Here is a 16,105-nt window from a genome sequence, read left to right as displayed (position 1 = left end):
CCATCTCGAATAGCCAAAAAGTATAACAATACACAATAACCAACTGCGAGAAAGGAAACAAACAATTCGCTTTAACACTGAATACAATAGCGGACAACAATATATCCGCAAGACCCTGCAAAAACACTGGCACCTGTTGAAAGATAACCCAACCTTGTCCAATGTACTACAAGATAAACCCCAGATGGGTTTTTCACGGAGCAGAAACTTAAGAGACATTCTCTGTCCATCCTTTCTGGATATCAAACCGAAACCAAGACCTTTTCCACCTCAGACCACGGGTTTTTACATTTGCACAAACTGTTCAATCTGCAAACTGGGCAAATCAAGAACAAAAGAGGTCTCAATCAATGGCCACAAATATAAAATCAAAGATCTTATTAACTGCGAAAGTACCTATGTAATTTATCTAATAACATGCCCTTGTGGACAACACTACATCGGCAGCTCAAAAAGACCCTTGAAAGTTCGAATACAAGAACATTATCGGAACATCCATGGAACAGACACTAGACAGTCCCTTGTAGAACATTTCCTACAACACCATAAGAATAACTTGAACTTTACGTTTGTGGGCATAAAAAGACTAAAAATACCAAAACGAGGAGGTGATTTGGACCAACTGCTTCGCCGAGAAGAGAGCTCATTAATCATAGGAATGGAAACAGTAACAAATGGGCTGAATCAGGAATATGAATGGCATCACTGGCTGTAACTAATTTCACTCTCCCCATTATGAGACGATGTACAATGCCATGGGCACAGCCACATGTTTATAACAGATGATATGAGCAAGTATATTAGGCCCTGTATAAATGTGCGGTTTCTTTAGACAGAACCATTGAGTCCAACCTCTGTTCCCCCATAAGACCTGTTCAGCTAAGAATGTGGAACTGTTGAGATCCAACGAACAAACGTAAAAAAACGTGACACTGGTGTTTGTCCTACTAATATTCTTTAAAATTAGCATGGTTTAGATTGATCCTCAAGAAACAAATATTAGATCAGGACCCAACGTGATGTACTCTGATGTGCCCTGTTAAAAGTTTCTACACTTCTATCTCCACCTGTCCCGTGGTTATGAATTTCTCTCATTTGACAGGGAGTGTCAACTTAATCATGATCATATTCTTGTAGATAAGACAGAACTACTAATACTCACTACTTTTGCAATACTGATGTGAGAAAAATATGTACACCAGAGAATATAATTATTAAATATGACATCTGCCCTATGATGCCCTCGCCATTATAGGCTGACATTTCGTTAATAAGCTATCCACACCACTTACAAATGGCGGCTTAGTCACCGAACCGAGTGAGACACAACCTATTCGGAAAAATGGAGAATCATTTTCTTTTTGGCTTAATTTCCAAATTTATAAACTTACATAGCACAGTCCATTTCGTGTGTCAATCGGGTCCCCTAACAATAATAATAATAATAAAAACAAAAAGCAAAGCAAAGCAAACCCGGACAACACGCTCTCCCGGATCTCCTTCCGGTTTACATTCGTTAACTACCGGGTGACCGTGGGCGTGGGAACCGCTGGGATTCAACCCGAGTACTACCGTGACGATGGAGGACTAGGAGCAGGGACCGAAAGACGACATTAGCCTAACAAGTAAGCTGAAAGATTTCTGGAACGCCGACTAAGCTGGCGTGAAAAACTTAATTGCAGTCCGTCCTTCTTCCTGGGGACGGAAAGCGTACCGATGTGTTCGCGTCTGCTCCTGTATTTCAATGTAAACAATGCATCCTGTCCCTGCCTATCAAAACTACGGGGATCTTACTACCAACCCTGTTACAACTAACTGTACGGGATAGGAACACACCTACAATCTGGGTGCTCCCTTTACAAAACACACCTGCGTGTTTTTTTTGCTCCGTAATATAATGAATGTAATGCAACCTACAACTGCTCACGTAAACCATGGGGGCTTTACCACCTATTATGTTATAACCAATTTGGTGGGACGGGAACACACCTACACTCAGGGTGCTCCCTCTTATACTGCATTATCTGGACACTCCGAGCTGACAGTAAGTAATTCGACATCTCCTATGTCTACTACCCCTATATGACGACACCTCCCCCTAGGTCACGTGTCCGTACACGAGAGACGACGACCGGGAACTAACGGAGGAGGGATACCACACCGCGGGTAAGTTGTTGGGCTTTCCCCACAACAACCATGTTTCACCTTCTGTATTTAACCTTAGAAGCACAAACGACCAGGCTCACGCATGTCTAAAGCGTGCGCATACGATCTTTTCATTTTCACAGCATACCGCTAAAGAAAAAACAAACCCGTTTTCTGAAGCAAATCTACATATGGATCCCCTCCCGGCTACTGCCTGATACGCACCCGTATTCAGGTACCGCTCTACTCCGAACCTATCTTTTCTCATCTTTTGTCATCGCCAACATTATTACTGATGATACTTGAACACCACGATATACGGCAATTCAAGCCTGATAACTTTTGTATCACTTGCTTTTCTCTTTACCAGAGTGCTAACACTTCGAAGATTTTTACCTACCGAATAAGGCGGATTTTAACGGCAAGAAGTATATCTTGCACGTGACTCTATTGGATGCACCATTCCTACTCAGTCACAAATCTGACGTTTAATGACATAGTGGTAAGAACTCCTTCCACTCCTTCCACTCTGTCTCCCTTCAACCTTACCACTCCGATTGATTGGCGAGACAAATTGATGTCCTTGGACATCCACCATTTTATGCCTTCCTGATGAGTCTTTTTTCCTTTCCTCCTCTAGTCTCTCTCTAAACTAAAACGACTACGAGGTCCAGACTAGTCTCAACCCATACGTTTGGAGTTGAGCTTTAAGGTAAATATTTTTACCGTTGGAGAAAGAGAGTTTGTTTGCCTTTAACTTACTTCGGACACCACCCAATTTTGACGCTTAACCACACTTAAATGCTCCCGTTTACACGTATCACCGAATATTCTACACTTCACCTCACTTTAGATTGCTTGTCTTTGGACGCTTCATCACCTCACTTACCTTCGTTTTGCAGGACTTCTGTGTGCGTGCGAACAATGATCTCACACTTAGACGTTATATCACCAAACTTCACCACCTTTGCACTACCACTCAAGGTCAACCACTCACATCTTGTAGTGGCACACTTCCTAGATCCCGAGCGTCATCACCAAACACATCCACCATGTGCGAATGGATACGCACGTCACCACTGCATGTAGGATGCACTTCTGTCACCATATGCAGTATGTCACAGTGATATGACGCACAACTAAATATGCATACGTCATTTTTGTACCACCAGCCCTGAAGAGTCGTGTTGACTCAACTGTGCACGACGAAACACGTGTCGGCTAACTGTGACAATCCTCAAGTCTGGATGCAATAAACCATCACCTTGCTGTGACAAGAAACACACGAAAGAATCTGCTTCTGTTCATTGATTCATATTGGTCATTGTACTTTTCTGTGACACCTTTTTGTAGTTGCGAGAGCATAGCTTTGTAATGTTGTCTAGTCTTTGACTTTCTCAGACGGTTAAGGGTGTTTTCCGCCTGCTCTTTACGCACTACACTTCAACCATTCGAATCAACACACTGTAACGTAGAAATTGAGGCAGTGCGCCCTTGTTATCTGAATTTTCTAAAAACCCCATTTCAGTTCACTCCGAGCTGAAGAGTTGGTTGCGCACTGTCGGTTTTTCACCAACTCTCGTACCCACTCGAATAAAACTGCCCCTCTTAAAAAACAGTGTTTGCACAGATATGTGTTTTAGCCATAATCACGTGGTCTTCTTCCTTTACGCCAATTTAAACAGAAGTTAACATACATGAAAAAATATTTGTATTATCATGTAAATAATGTTCAATTTTGATAACTAACCGAAGAAAGGAATTTATTTTCCCTTTTAAATGCAACAAATTTGTGCAGTTCTGTTATTCTTTTAAACTATGTGCTTTTGAATATAGAAATTAAGCAAACCCTACATAATATAGGCTACTCCGTGTTTGATTATTTCATATGCACGCTCAATTTTAATGTTATTTACTCTTGCTATTCACAACTCGAGCTATCTCCTAATACATGTCCTTCAATTGGCAATCCCTGCTATGCAGGCATAACAGCCAGGTCCAACTCCCTTGAGTAGAGGTGATATCATGCAGGGTCAGACAAATTAATATACAGTGAATTAATTAGTAATGTCCACAAATATGTAACAACTTAATACAAAGTCTGTGAGCAAATGCGAACCTTTCTGATTCCTTGTTATCATATATAGATGTTTCTCATATTTAAAGTATTGTTTGAACTCTTTATTTGCTAAAATTGTTTATTCTACATGTCATGCGGAAGTATCAGATTAGGTTACTAAAACTAATGTACACATAACTCTTTTATTTGAATTGACAGAAGAATCTTTGCTCCTGAAGAATTGTACTTACTGTATCTTGGACATTGAAAAAAATTTGGAAATCAAAATAATTTACGCCATAAATGTAAAATTAGGTATTACTATTGTACACTGTCTATTATGCTGTTACTCCATCTTTTGTCTACCAACATCACTCTGGTACCTTGGGACACTTTCTTGGTTGCCAAAAGAAATCTGAACATCGAGAAACTACTCTCAGCATATTTTATATTCTGCCGCTGTTTTAACACTTGATTCACTTTTTCTTTGCACTCTTTCGTTTGCATTGTTTCATTATGAACTCAAGTCACAACCACTGTACTTGATTCACGATTCACGGTTACCTGATGATGTAGATAAGGCTTTGATGCTGTGATACCACAAACCATTCCAATCACTCCTTCACTCTAGGTGATTTCTTTCTTCCTCTTGGGGTCAACTGCTATCTCTTCGCACAACTAAATAATCCATTTCATCTTCTTCTACAGCCTTGAGAAAGCCCCGGCGCAAATCGCCAAGAGGGGGCGAAACACGTGTCGGCTGTCCATGCTCTACAAAAAAATAATAGATATTTTCCTGCAATCAAATATAGTTCTGTCCTCTGTACCACAACTTGAAGGAACGGATATTAATCCTGAAAAAACTCTTGTGATTTTCCATGGAGCACACACTCACCACTTCTCAAACCTGTTTTTCTATATGAAGCCCAAGAGGTCCAGAGCTTCGAGTGTGTCTCCATTCACCTACAAACACAGCTTATTTAAGCGTTGTTCAAGCCTTAGAATCCTTGGACCTTTGCTACCTCGCCCACAATCCAAAAAGTATAAGGCCCCTGCAGTGGATCCCTTGTTCCTCAGATCGGATCCTCCTGCGGATTCTATCATTGTGGCGGCTGCCAAGAAGTCCCATGCAGGCTCTACGTCTTCCTCAGTACCACCTGGAAAAGATAGCAAGCTTATGGACTCTTTTGGAAGGAAGGTATGCAACACCTCTTCTTCCTTTATGAAGGTGGCGAGTGCCTCTGCCTTACTTGGAAGGTACGACAGGTCTCTTTGGGACTCCATGACTCGCTTTACAGACAAGCTCCCCAAGGAAGATCGCCAAGATTTTCTGGAGACTTTGCAGGAGGGAGGCCCGGTAGCCAATCAAGTTATTAGTGCCGCAGTTGATGCCTCTGACCTTGCAGCTCATGGCTACTCAAGTGGCATTTGTTCCCGTCGTTCAGCCTGGCTCCGCCTGACAGGGCTCAAACCAGATGCCCAGAAGAAGATTTTGAATTTGCCCTTCGACGAAATGTCCAAAATGAAAGCTGAAATGGACACCGTCAAAGCTGTGGGATTAGAAAAGCGCAAGGAGTTCAAGAAACGCTTTCGCCAAGGTGACCGGAAGGCCTTCCAACAGAGGGTTCAAACCCCTCAGTGGCAGACCCAGTCGCAACAGAAGACGTAGTTCCAGCAGCGTCGTCCTGGCAGAGGAAGAGGTGGCAATACCAGACAGCAGTTCAACTCAAAACAACCTCCTAAGCCCTGAGCCATTGCTTCCTCCACGTCTGTTCACCACTCCGGTGGGAGGGAGTGTTTCTCATCATCTGACAGAGTGGCAATCCATTACAAAAGACATATGGGTGCTGAGTATTGTGCAGCATGGTTACTTGCTGAAGTTCAAATCCCCTCCTCCTCAGCTGTTTCCCCAGTTGTAACATCTTCCACGTTACAAGACTCAATTGCTAAAAGACGAAGTCTCCGTCCTTCTAGAGAAAATGGCCATAGAGGAGGTTCCCTTAATTCACAGAAATCAAGGAGTGTACTCACGATATTTCCTGGTTCAAAAACGAGGAACTGTCAAAGAATACAGACCCATTCTAGACCTTCGAAGGTTAAACAAGTTCATACGAAAAGAAAAGTTCCGTATGCTTGCCCTGCACCAGATCTTCCCACACCTACACCAGGGGGACTGGATGTGTGCCATCGACTTGCAGGACGCGTACTTCCACATACCAGTGTCCATCAAACATCGGAAGTTTCTAAGATTTCAGATCGGACGTCGTCACTACCAATATCGAGTACTGCCGTTTGGCCTGAAATCTGCACCTCGGACATTCTCAAAATGCATGGCGGTGGTGGCTGCTTTTCTCCGCAAAAGAAAGATCTTCGTCTATCCAAATCTAGACGATTGGTTGTTGAAGAGCTCCACTCCGTCTCTGCTTCAGAACCATCTCTCGTTCTGCCTCAGACTGATGAAGTCGTTGGGTCTTCACGTCAATCTGAAGAAATCAGTTCTCAACCCTTCCCAGCGGATCCACTACCTGGGTGCTTCTCTGGACTCACTTCAGGCAAGCGTGTGTCCTTCGGAAGAGAGGTTGTCATCTATGCTTCTGAAGGCTCGCCTTCTTCTGGACAATCAGGCCCCCACAGCCAGACAAGTGTCCTCTCTGCTGGGATCGATGGCATCATGCATTTACATTGTGCCCAATGCTCGCCTTCACATGAGACCTCTGCAACAAGCCCTCGAGGATCAGTGGTCTCAAAGATCGGATCAGTGGGAAGACCGAGTCATGCTTCCTCAAGGAGCCAGGGACTCGATCAGATGGTGGTTGAAACGATCCAATCTTCTACGAGGAGTTCCTTTTCATCGTCCTCCTCCATCTCAGTCAATTGTCACAGATGCCTCCCTCCAAGGCTGGGGTGCTCACATGGACCAACTCCACGTTCAAGGCCTTTGGTCCGAGATAGAGCAAGGCTACCATATAAACTTCCTGGAGCTGCGAGCAGTCCATCTTGCTCTCAAGTCTCTTTATCCTGCCCTGCGCACCAACCACCTCCAGATTCAGACGGACAACACACCAACTATGTTCTATCTGAACAAGCAGGGAGGCACAAGGTCAAGAGTCTTGTCTCTGGAAGCACAAGCCATCTGGCACTGGCTCCTAGCAAGAGGCCTGTCCGTCGTGGCAGTTCATCTACCAGGAATTCAAAACGTCCAAGCAGACTGCCTCAGCAGAATCTTCGTCGAAGCGCACGATTGGGTGCTCAACGAGGAAGTGGCTCAAGAAGTTTTTCGGTGTTGGGGCGTACCAGACGTAGACCTGTTCGCAGAAGCGGACAACGCAAAATGCCCCGTCTTCGCGTCCAGGTTCCCCCAACAGGGATCACTGGGGAATGGCCTTTTGATCAGCTGGTCTCAAAAGTTACTCTACGCCTTTCCCCCCCTGCCTCTGATCCCGGCAGTGATCCAGAAGTTCTACAGGACCAACACCAGAGTGGCCACGCCAGTGGTGGTACCCCGATCTTCTTCAGATGTCGGAGGTTCCTCACCGGCGCCTACCATGCCGACCAGACTTGCTGGCCAAAGACCAGGGGAAGGTGTTGCACCCCAGCCTTCCTTCCCTTCGCTTGACGGCATGGCTCCTGAGGTCATCCAGTATGGACATCTAGACCTCCCAGCAGACTGCATGACTATTCTTAAAGAATCGAAGCGACCCTCCACTAGGAAGTCTTACGCTTTCAAGTGGAAGAGGTTTTTCATATGGTGTCGTGAGCATTCTCTTGACCCGGTACATGGCCAAGAGCAGGTGATTCTTCCATACCTATTGCATTTAGCAAGATCAGGCTTGAAATATCCCTCCATCAGGGTTTATTTGGCTGAAATCACAGCATATAGGAAGTCTCCTAATCAGACATCTTTCTTCCTTATGCCTGTAGTTAAAGATTTCCTAGAAGGTCTGAAAAAGGTTTTCCCACCGGTGAGGTCCCCCTCTCCTCCCTGGGAACTTAATGTTGTACTGACTAAGCTGATGAGTGCTCCTTTCGAGCCTATTCATAAGGCCTCTTTGCAGCACTTGACCTGGAAAGCTGCCTTTTTAGTGGCGATTACATCTGCCCGTAGGGTCAGTGAAATCCAGGCCTTATGTTGCAAGGAACCTTACACGATTTTTCACGCTAATAGGGTGGTTTTAAGAACGCACCCACGTTTCCTGCCTAAGGTGGTTTTAGACTTTCATATCAACCAGTCTATTACCTTACCTACATTTTTCCCAAATCCTTCCACTCCCCCGGAGAGATCATTACACTCCCTTGATCTCCGGAGGGTCTTGAAGTTCTACTTGTCAAAAACCCTGCCTCTGAGAAAGTCTGACCGGCTTTTTGTTAAATATGGCAATACTAATACTGGCCTGTCAGCTTCCAAAAGGTCCATTTCTCGCTGGATTGTCTCCTGTATAGCTTTTGCTTATCAGCTAGCTAACAAGACTTTGCAGGGTAAACCACATGCACATTCTACTAGAGGGAAAGTCCACTACAGCTCTCCTTCGTAATGTTCCTATTTCTGAAATTTGTAAAGCGGCAACTTGGCGGTCTGTTCATACCTTTACCCGCCATTATTGCCTGGACTCAGATACTCAGGCCGATGCCAGAGTAGGGCAGGCCTCTTTAAGGAACTTATTTGCATAAGATGTATTTACAATATATGTCTTAATCGTTCTGTGAAGTTTTATACTTCTTGCTCGTCCGCGAGACTTTGGGTATGAGCTTGCTAATCTATTCATAGATTATGACTATTGATGAGTATCCCCTGGATGAGAAGGATTAGTTACTTACCTGTAATCCTAGTTCTCATCCAGGGGTATACTCATCAAAGTCATAAGCTCCCGCCCACCTCCCCGGACGAGCAGAGTTACACAGTTATGAGATGTTTTATTGTGGATCTCCTCAGGTGTTATGCACCTCCAAAAAGAACTGACCCAACTGTCACCTGTGGTGCACCATGGGAGCAGGGGGTTGCCTTCAGGTCTTAAAGGCACGGTACCCCTACTCTAATGCCTTAAAGGCAAGGTGTCAGTTTTCTCTGTTTGCTTTATACTCTACTGCAGCCTACTGGTAAATGCCTGCAATTACAGGTTTTCCTATGGCAATAAAGCATTGTTGTATACAAATGTCTTTCTGCTCTCTTTCTTCCTTAGGGTTTGGAAGAGTGCTACTGTATGTATGCTAATTTATATAATTTTGCGGCAATTTTGCCAGTTGGAAAATGTTTTTTAGGCTGCAAATATGTTTCACATATATATACATATATATTTATATGTATTTTCTATATGCTCCGGGATCCCGCACATGGGCGGGGATAATTCATAGCTTATGACTTTGATGAGTATACCCCTGGATGAGAACTAGGATTACAGGTAAGTAACTAATCCTTACTTACTTTCGGTACCAATATCTCTGTAAGAGACATTAGTTAGTGATAGATTACTTACCGCCCCACCCATCCTACCCATTCTGCGGACTGATATCTAGGGTTAAGGTCATCCCTTTCAGGGCCATAGTTTCAATGCACCAGTGGTCAATATCTTGCATGGCTCTGCGTTCCTGGCGCAGAAGGTTGTGTACAGACGAACGTCCGCGTGCGAGGGCAGCGTCTAAGTAGCTGTCGCAACGTCATCCCAGCAGACGCACACGACGTCACCATCTGACGCGCAGGGGTCCTGCTGACGAAAACTTTCCGGATCCAGTCTGACACCTGGGGGTAATTCTAAGGTAAGGAAACTATCACTAACTAATGTCTCTTACATATATATTTTTACCAAAGGTAAGTAACTTGTGCTTCAGGATGGTTAGGAAAGCAACGCCCATTCTACATGCCTACCTCCTGATGAGAAGGTCGCTGTACTTTTTGATAAACTTTTGTCTTCAGGCCATCCACTATACTGAGATGACCATAAGTGCAGAGACGACTATAAAAGCTGTCACATGCACCATGTGTGCCTTTCTTCTCTTTTGGCCATGACCAAACAAGTTTTTTGTTTGCCCTGATGATGACCTCCAAATTGATCTATATAACCCCCTTTCCATATAAGGTTGAAATGCCTTGGCATTATTTCATGGGATTCGACTGGAAATTCCAACCTCAAGGATAAATCTACTGGTTAAGATCTCTAAAACATTTGATTTTTTAAAATTGTTACAAAGAATAAGGAAGTACAAAACCTTTGGGACTCTATTAAGTGTGGGAATACAAAATATGTTCCATAATCCCATGTTAATATTTAGGGGTAGAAAAGTATTGGAGCGATTACTTTTCGACAGATTGACCACGTTTCTGGTTTACTAAGTTAATAGTGATATTTGTCTTTTGTTTTGTGGTTTAATTTGATTGTACTGTGATCAACTGTTGGTGCATTTGCCTTTATTTGTATAGTTGAATGTTCCAGATGGATCTGTATTTCAAGCTCAATGATATTTTGAATTAAATTGAATATAAGTGAAATGAGATAAAGTCTCTGACACACAAGATTGATGTTTTTCCTTTGATTAATTAATGATTTTTGCCCAGGTGGGGTCCTTTGCTATTTATGATGTTACAATACCTTTGCTAAGCATTACTGATTGGATTCAGTGATGAGAAGGGATGGCCATTTTGCGCATTCTGCTCTCTAGGATTTCCTTGTCCTGCCATGCCTTCAAACCCTCTACCGGGCTGGTACTGCTTGAAATTCTGTTCAGAAGGTGGGCAATCTGCATTTAGAAGTATCCATAAAGAAGTGTTAATTGCCTTTGATGGCAACATATCTGGTAGATATACATTTCTCTCTAAACATATTTGATTCGGTAAACTTTATCTTGCTTTGTATTTTATTTATGTGTTTAAGAGTCACTCCTCAAGAAGGAATCCTGGCCTATTTTTATCTCAATCCGCATACTTCCCTGAAATTGACTAGAATGAAAATAATGTTTAAAAACAATGCGATTTCTGTGATAATTTGTGTTATTTACTTATAGTAGTAGTTATTTTAATTTTCTCCTAGGTCTCAGACTTATAATCCTTGTGTTCTGTTTTTCCATCTGTCTACAATTTGCTAGCATTGCCATTTCAATAAGCTGCTCCAGATCTATAACTGTTTGTTATCTTCAGTGCTGTCACTCTTGGATACTGGAGAATGTAAAATCTGATAGAGACTTCTAGCTGTAGATTCCTTACCTTTGAATTGTCCAGGCGTCGGGTAAGGAATGTGCAGCTAGACCGAGTCTCTACCAGATAATGCATTACGGAAGGAAAGTAACTTGTTCATTAATGCATTCTGTGGCCATAGTCCCCAATTTACAGTATAGTGATGGGTCATAGGCCCCAATTTATAGTATAGTGATGGGTTACTCCTTTACAAATGTGACCAATATCCTATTTCTTTACTTTTATTGTTCTTGTGTTTTAATGATGTAAATAGTTTCTCAAATATAGAAATTTATTTTTAAATCACACTATTTGTACTTAGGGCATGTTTCAAGAAATTACCACGAATCTTAAGCTTTAATACAATGCGATACACATTTAATATGGTAACAATGATGAAGGAGAAAGTCAACACACACTTCTCTTTTCCTCTACGACTGGATATGACACCATACACTGAAGATTTTCTAATGGGAAAGAAGGAAAGCAGAGAAGGTAAGATTTTTATAGCTATATTAAGCCTTTGGTCACTCTTTATGATGTGATTATTTTTAAGATTAACTGCTAAAAAATCAAGTTTTCTTCATGTGAGTGATCCTAAGTAAGAATGTATAAAAAGCTTCATCTAGAGAACCCACAGTCTCTATAATTTGGAGGTGGCTCGGGTTACCGTCTATCTGTTATTTCTGCTAGTTGAACAATACTATATAAATATCACTAAATGATATCCAAGTAATTTGTGCAAAATTACAATTCAGAATGCATTGAGCACATATTTGATCAATTTATTCCATAACATCATTCACATCCAGTGTTCTGTTATATTAGAAAGGAGCCAGCATATGTTCAGTGTATCTGATAGAGACTTCTAGCTGCAGATTCCTTACCTTTGAATTTCCAAGGCATCAGGCTGGATCTGGAAACTTTTCCTTGAGCAATGCCTCTTGCACGTGCTGTTTGGTAGCTCCAATCAGCTCTGCTGGCGTTTTCGTCGTTAGTAGCGTTGGTTATGACATTGTGGTCACCTATATAGGCACCAACCAGGCGTGTGGACGTGAGTTTTTTTCTTTCTGCACCAGTTTAATGCCCCTCTGTCGCTTTTTGACAAGCCTTTTTCTTGACTTTTTGTCGACTTCGAAAAATGTTCCATCTTCATGTGCGCGGATGTCTTTGAGGAAGACAGGGTTTAAGCCTTGCCGTGCCTGTCACTTCATGATGTCGGTTACCTCCACCTCATCTGTCTCTAGTGTCTCAACCGCGACCACGATCTGAAGTCGAACTCGGACTGTCCGGCTTTGACTCCGAAGGCCTTGTAGGAGCAGGCTACGAAGTGTCTTGCGGCCTGGCAGTTGATGCAGTCCAGCGAGACTCCGCAGAGGTCCCGGTACCAATCGAAGACGAGGTGGTCGTGGGACTGCTCCCTGAACCCCAAGTCCTCTTCCTCCCACTTGAGGTCTTCGGAAAACTTCGGGAAGAGGCACAGAAAATCTAAACAGACCTAATCTTCACCTCAACTGTTGTCCATCGACGAGGTATTGAGCACCATCGCTCTAGACATGGTTCTGCCGAGCCAGGGTAGACTTCTTACCTCCCTCCCTTTCCTGTAGCAGAGTGACCCCACTCAAATGAAAGAATTTTACGAAGCCATGGCCCACGTCATTGAATGGGACGACCCCCTCTGGTGAGCCCTCTGGCCTGAGGGGTCGAAAGAGGCCCTATCTGATATCACACCATCGCCTCCTGCCACAGTGCCAGTGGGGCTCAGGGATCCGATCTCAGATCCGGGTCGACGCTGGCCGTGTCATTGCGACCCCAAAATGTTCGACCCGCAGTTAGTGCCACTGGTGTCCACCGGCGGTGCCAGCCCATCCTTATCCCCAATGAGACCGAGTCGGAACGGCGTCGCTCGATGTCGAATCCGACACAGATTGAACGCAGAGATTCTGTGTTGTCACTTGAACAATTTGAAGATGTTTTAGGCTCTGGAGAGGAATGGGAGGGGTCTGTGGACCCTTTGGAACACCAGGATGACTGTGTAGAGCAGGTTTACTGGTATGGGGAAGCCAGTGGACTGGATGCTTCCCATGATTCTGGAATGCTCCCTCCACCAACTGTGACTATGGAGGAGGGGGCATCTAATGCCATGGTGGTTGAAAATATTTAACAACAAGGGGTGGTGATGGACAGAGTTTCTGAATTAAGCAGAATACTCTCACCCAGTCAAGAGATCAGGGCTAGATCCAACACCGTTTTTTAGCTCACTGCACCATCCCAGCTCAGAACCTGGCTATATGCAAATTAGTCTGTTCCTGTCCCAGTGCTTGATGGGAACAGGGCAAACCAAACTACCAAGCCAATTCTTACACTGGGAAGGAAACAAGCTTCCGGGCTTTTTTTTTACCGGTTTCTGGCATTTCAGCCGTCGTCGGCCCGGCTTGCTTGAATCCTGATGGTGCAATGAGCAAGGGACTCACATCTGAGTATACCCTTCCACGCTTAGGGTGGACAAAATATTAAACAACAAGGGGTGGTGATGGACAGAGTTTCTGAATTAAGCAGAATACTCTCACCCAGTCAAGAGATCAGGGCTAGATAAAACACCGTTTTTAGCTCACTGCACCATCCCAGCTCAGAACCTGGCTATATGCAAATTAGTCTGTTCCTGTCCCAGTGCTTGATGGGAACAGGGCAAACCAAACTACCAAGCCAATTCTTACACTGGGAAGGAAACAAGCTTCCGGGATTTTTTTTTTTTCTTCACTGGAAAGGAGACAAGCTTCCGTGTTTTTTTTTCTTCACTGGAAAGAAGACAAGCTTCCGGGTTTTTTTTTTTCTTTCACTGGAAAGGAGACAGGCTTCCGTTTTTTTTTTCTTCTTTTCACTGGAAAGGAGACAAGCTTCCGGGTTTTTTTTTCCACTGGAAAGGAGACAAGCTTCCGGGTTTTTTTTCACTGGAAAGGAGACAAGCTTCCGGGTTTTTTTTCACTGGAAAGGAGACAAGCTTCCGGGCTTTTTTTTTTTCACTGGAAGCTTGTCTCCTTTCCAGTGAAGCCCGGAAGCTTGTCTCCTTTCCACTGAAGCCCGGAAGCTTGTCTCCTTTCCACTGAAGCCCGGAAGCTTGTCTCCTTTCCGGTGAACCCCGGAAGCTAGTCTCCTTTCCAGTGAAGAATTGGCTTGGTAGTCTGGTCTGCCCTGTTCCCATGATGCACTGGGCCAGGGACAGACTAATTTGCATGTAGCCAGGTTCTGAGCTGGGATGGTGCAGTGAGCTAAAAAACGGTGATGGATCAAGCCCTGATCTTTGGACTGGGTAAGAGTGGTCTGCTTAATTCAGACACTCTGTTCATCACCACCCCCTTTTCTGAATGGTGGTTGAAAAGGCGGCAGAGGTCCTCAGACTAGAGCTGCCCTCCGTGCTGGTCAGGTTTAATCATCTTTACGGAAGGGGTTCAGCCTGGGGTTTCCAACTCTGAACCCCTTATGCCCTTTAATGAGGCACTAACTGTTGTCCTTCTAGTCATGTGGTCCAAGCCTAGCACAGGGGCTCCTGTGAATAGGACTATTGCACACCGCCATTGCCCAGCCCAGGTCTGTCTCAGCAGCAGGGGAGGGTCTTCCACCTGAACCTGTCAACTTTGCTCCTCCATGCGTGGAGATTGTGCGGCAACAGTTGAAGGCTTTTGACTTTCCTCCTGAGGTATGCAACGTTATATGCCTGCCGGTGGCAGAAATTTGTATTATACTGTACAGAAAGGTCTATTGCCCCTCTTTCTGCATCTTTTTCTACCATTTTTCTATTCGTTCTAGCCCTTTCCCAGCAGGGCTCTGCGTTGGATACTCTCAAGGGTTATGTTTCTGCTCCATTTGCTTTTTTGTGGCTGCCAGACCAACCGTCTTTCTTTAAGACTCCAATTCTAAATAAGTGTCTGAAAGGGCTGTCTTACTTGTTTCTGCCCACAACCCTTGTTATGCCACATTGGGACATCAATTTGGTCCTCACTTTGTGTTCTCCTTTCAAACCTCTGCAGAGTTGTCCCCTCTGGCTTCTAACGATCAAGACAGCCTTTTTTTTTAATCCACAACCAAAAACCTAACAACAGACTCCGATCTCCTCAAGCACCAACTGATCTTCAAGGTAAACAGGACATACTGGAGCTTCAACTTGATGAATATGAGGGCTGTATGCGGCGCAACAACATCCTTATTATAGGTGTACCTGAACGAGGGGAAGGGCAGGCGGCAGACTTATTAGGAGAAAAACGGGTATTGCAACACCTCCAACCTAAGGGCCTATCCAACTATTTCTTCATCGAGATGGCCCAGAGGGTGCCAGGCGGAAGACCAAACCAGGAGCACCGTTTCGACCCCCTCCTGGCGCAGGTGTTTAACTAGCGAGACCGCAATGTAATATTGCATGCAGTGAGTGCAGCCCCACTAGTTACTGTAGATAGCAGCCAAGTCACCTTTTTCCAGGACTTCACGATAGGGGTCGAGAGACAGCGCCATAGTTTCCTGGAGGTGAACCGTGCCATGCGCGACCAAGAAATCAAATACGCCATGCTCTTCCCTGCAAATCTGCATGTAGTTTCCGAAGAGAAAACATGGTTCTTCACAAGCCCCAAAGATGCATGGGACTGGCTCGAGGGTTGGCACACAGTCGGGAAGTGACACAACACAGATAGTTGTGGGACAGGGCCCCAAGATAGACTGGACCATCACCAGGAGTCCCCGAGGGGCTG

The 16,105-nt window shown here is 44.3% G+C and overlaps 1 protein-coding gene across 2 annotated transcripts in view; it reads left to right on the top strand.

The window, feature by feature from the left end:
• The window catches only part of USP34 (ubiquitin specific peptidase 34), a 2,709,276-nt gene that overhangs the window by 1,637,302 nt on the left and 1,055,869 nt on the right, over positions 1–16,105 (top strand). For both annotated transcript variants that reach the window (XM_086927486.1, XM_086927485.1), the window contains exon 48: positions 11,689–11,861. In XM_086927486.1, the coding sequence (XP_086783612.1) occupies positions 11,689–11,861 (173 nt within the window). The remainder of the gene's footprint in view (positions 1–11,688; positions 11,862–16,105) is intronic.

Source organism: Lissotriton vulgaris, chromosome 6 (assembly GCF_964263255.1).
Source record: "Lissotriton vulgaris chromosome 6, aLisVul1.2, whole genome shotgun sequence".
In the NCBI taxonomy this organism is placed as follows: domain Eukaryota; kingdom Metazoa; phylum Chordata; class Amphibia; order Caudata; family Salamandridae; genus Lissotriton; species Lissotriton vulgaris.
This window is presented reverse-complemented; position numbering and strand designations above follow the sequence as displayed.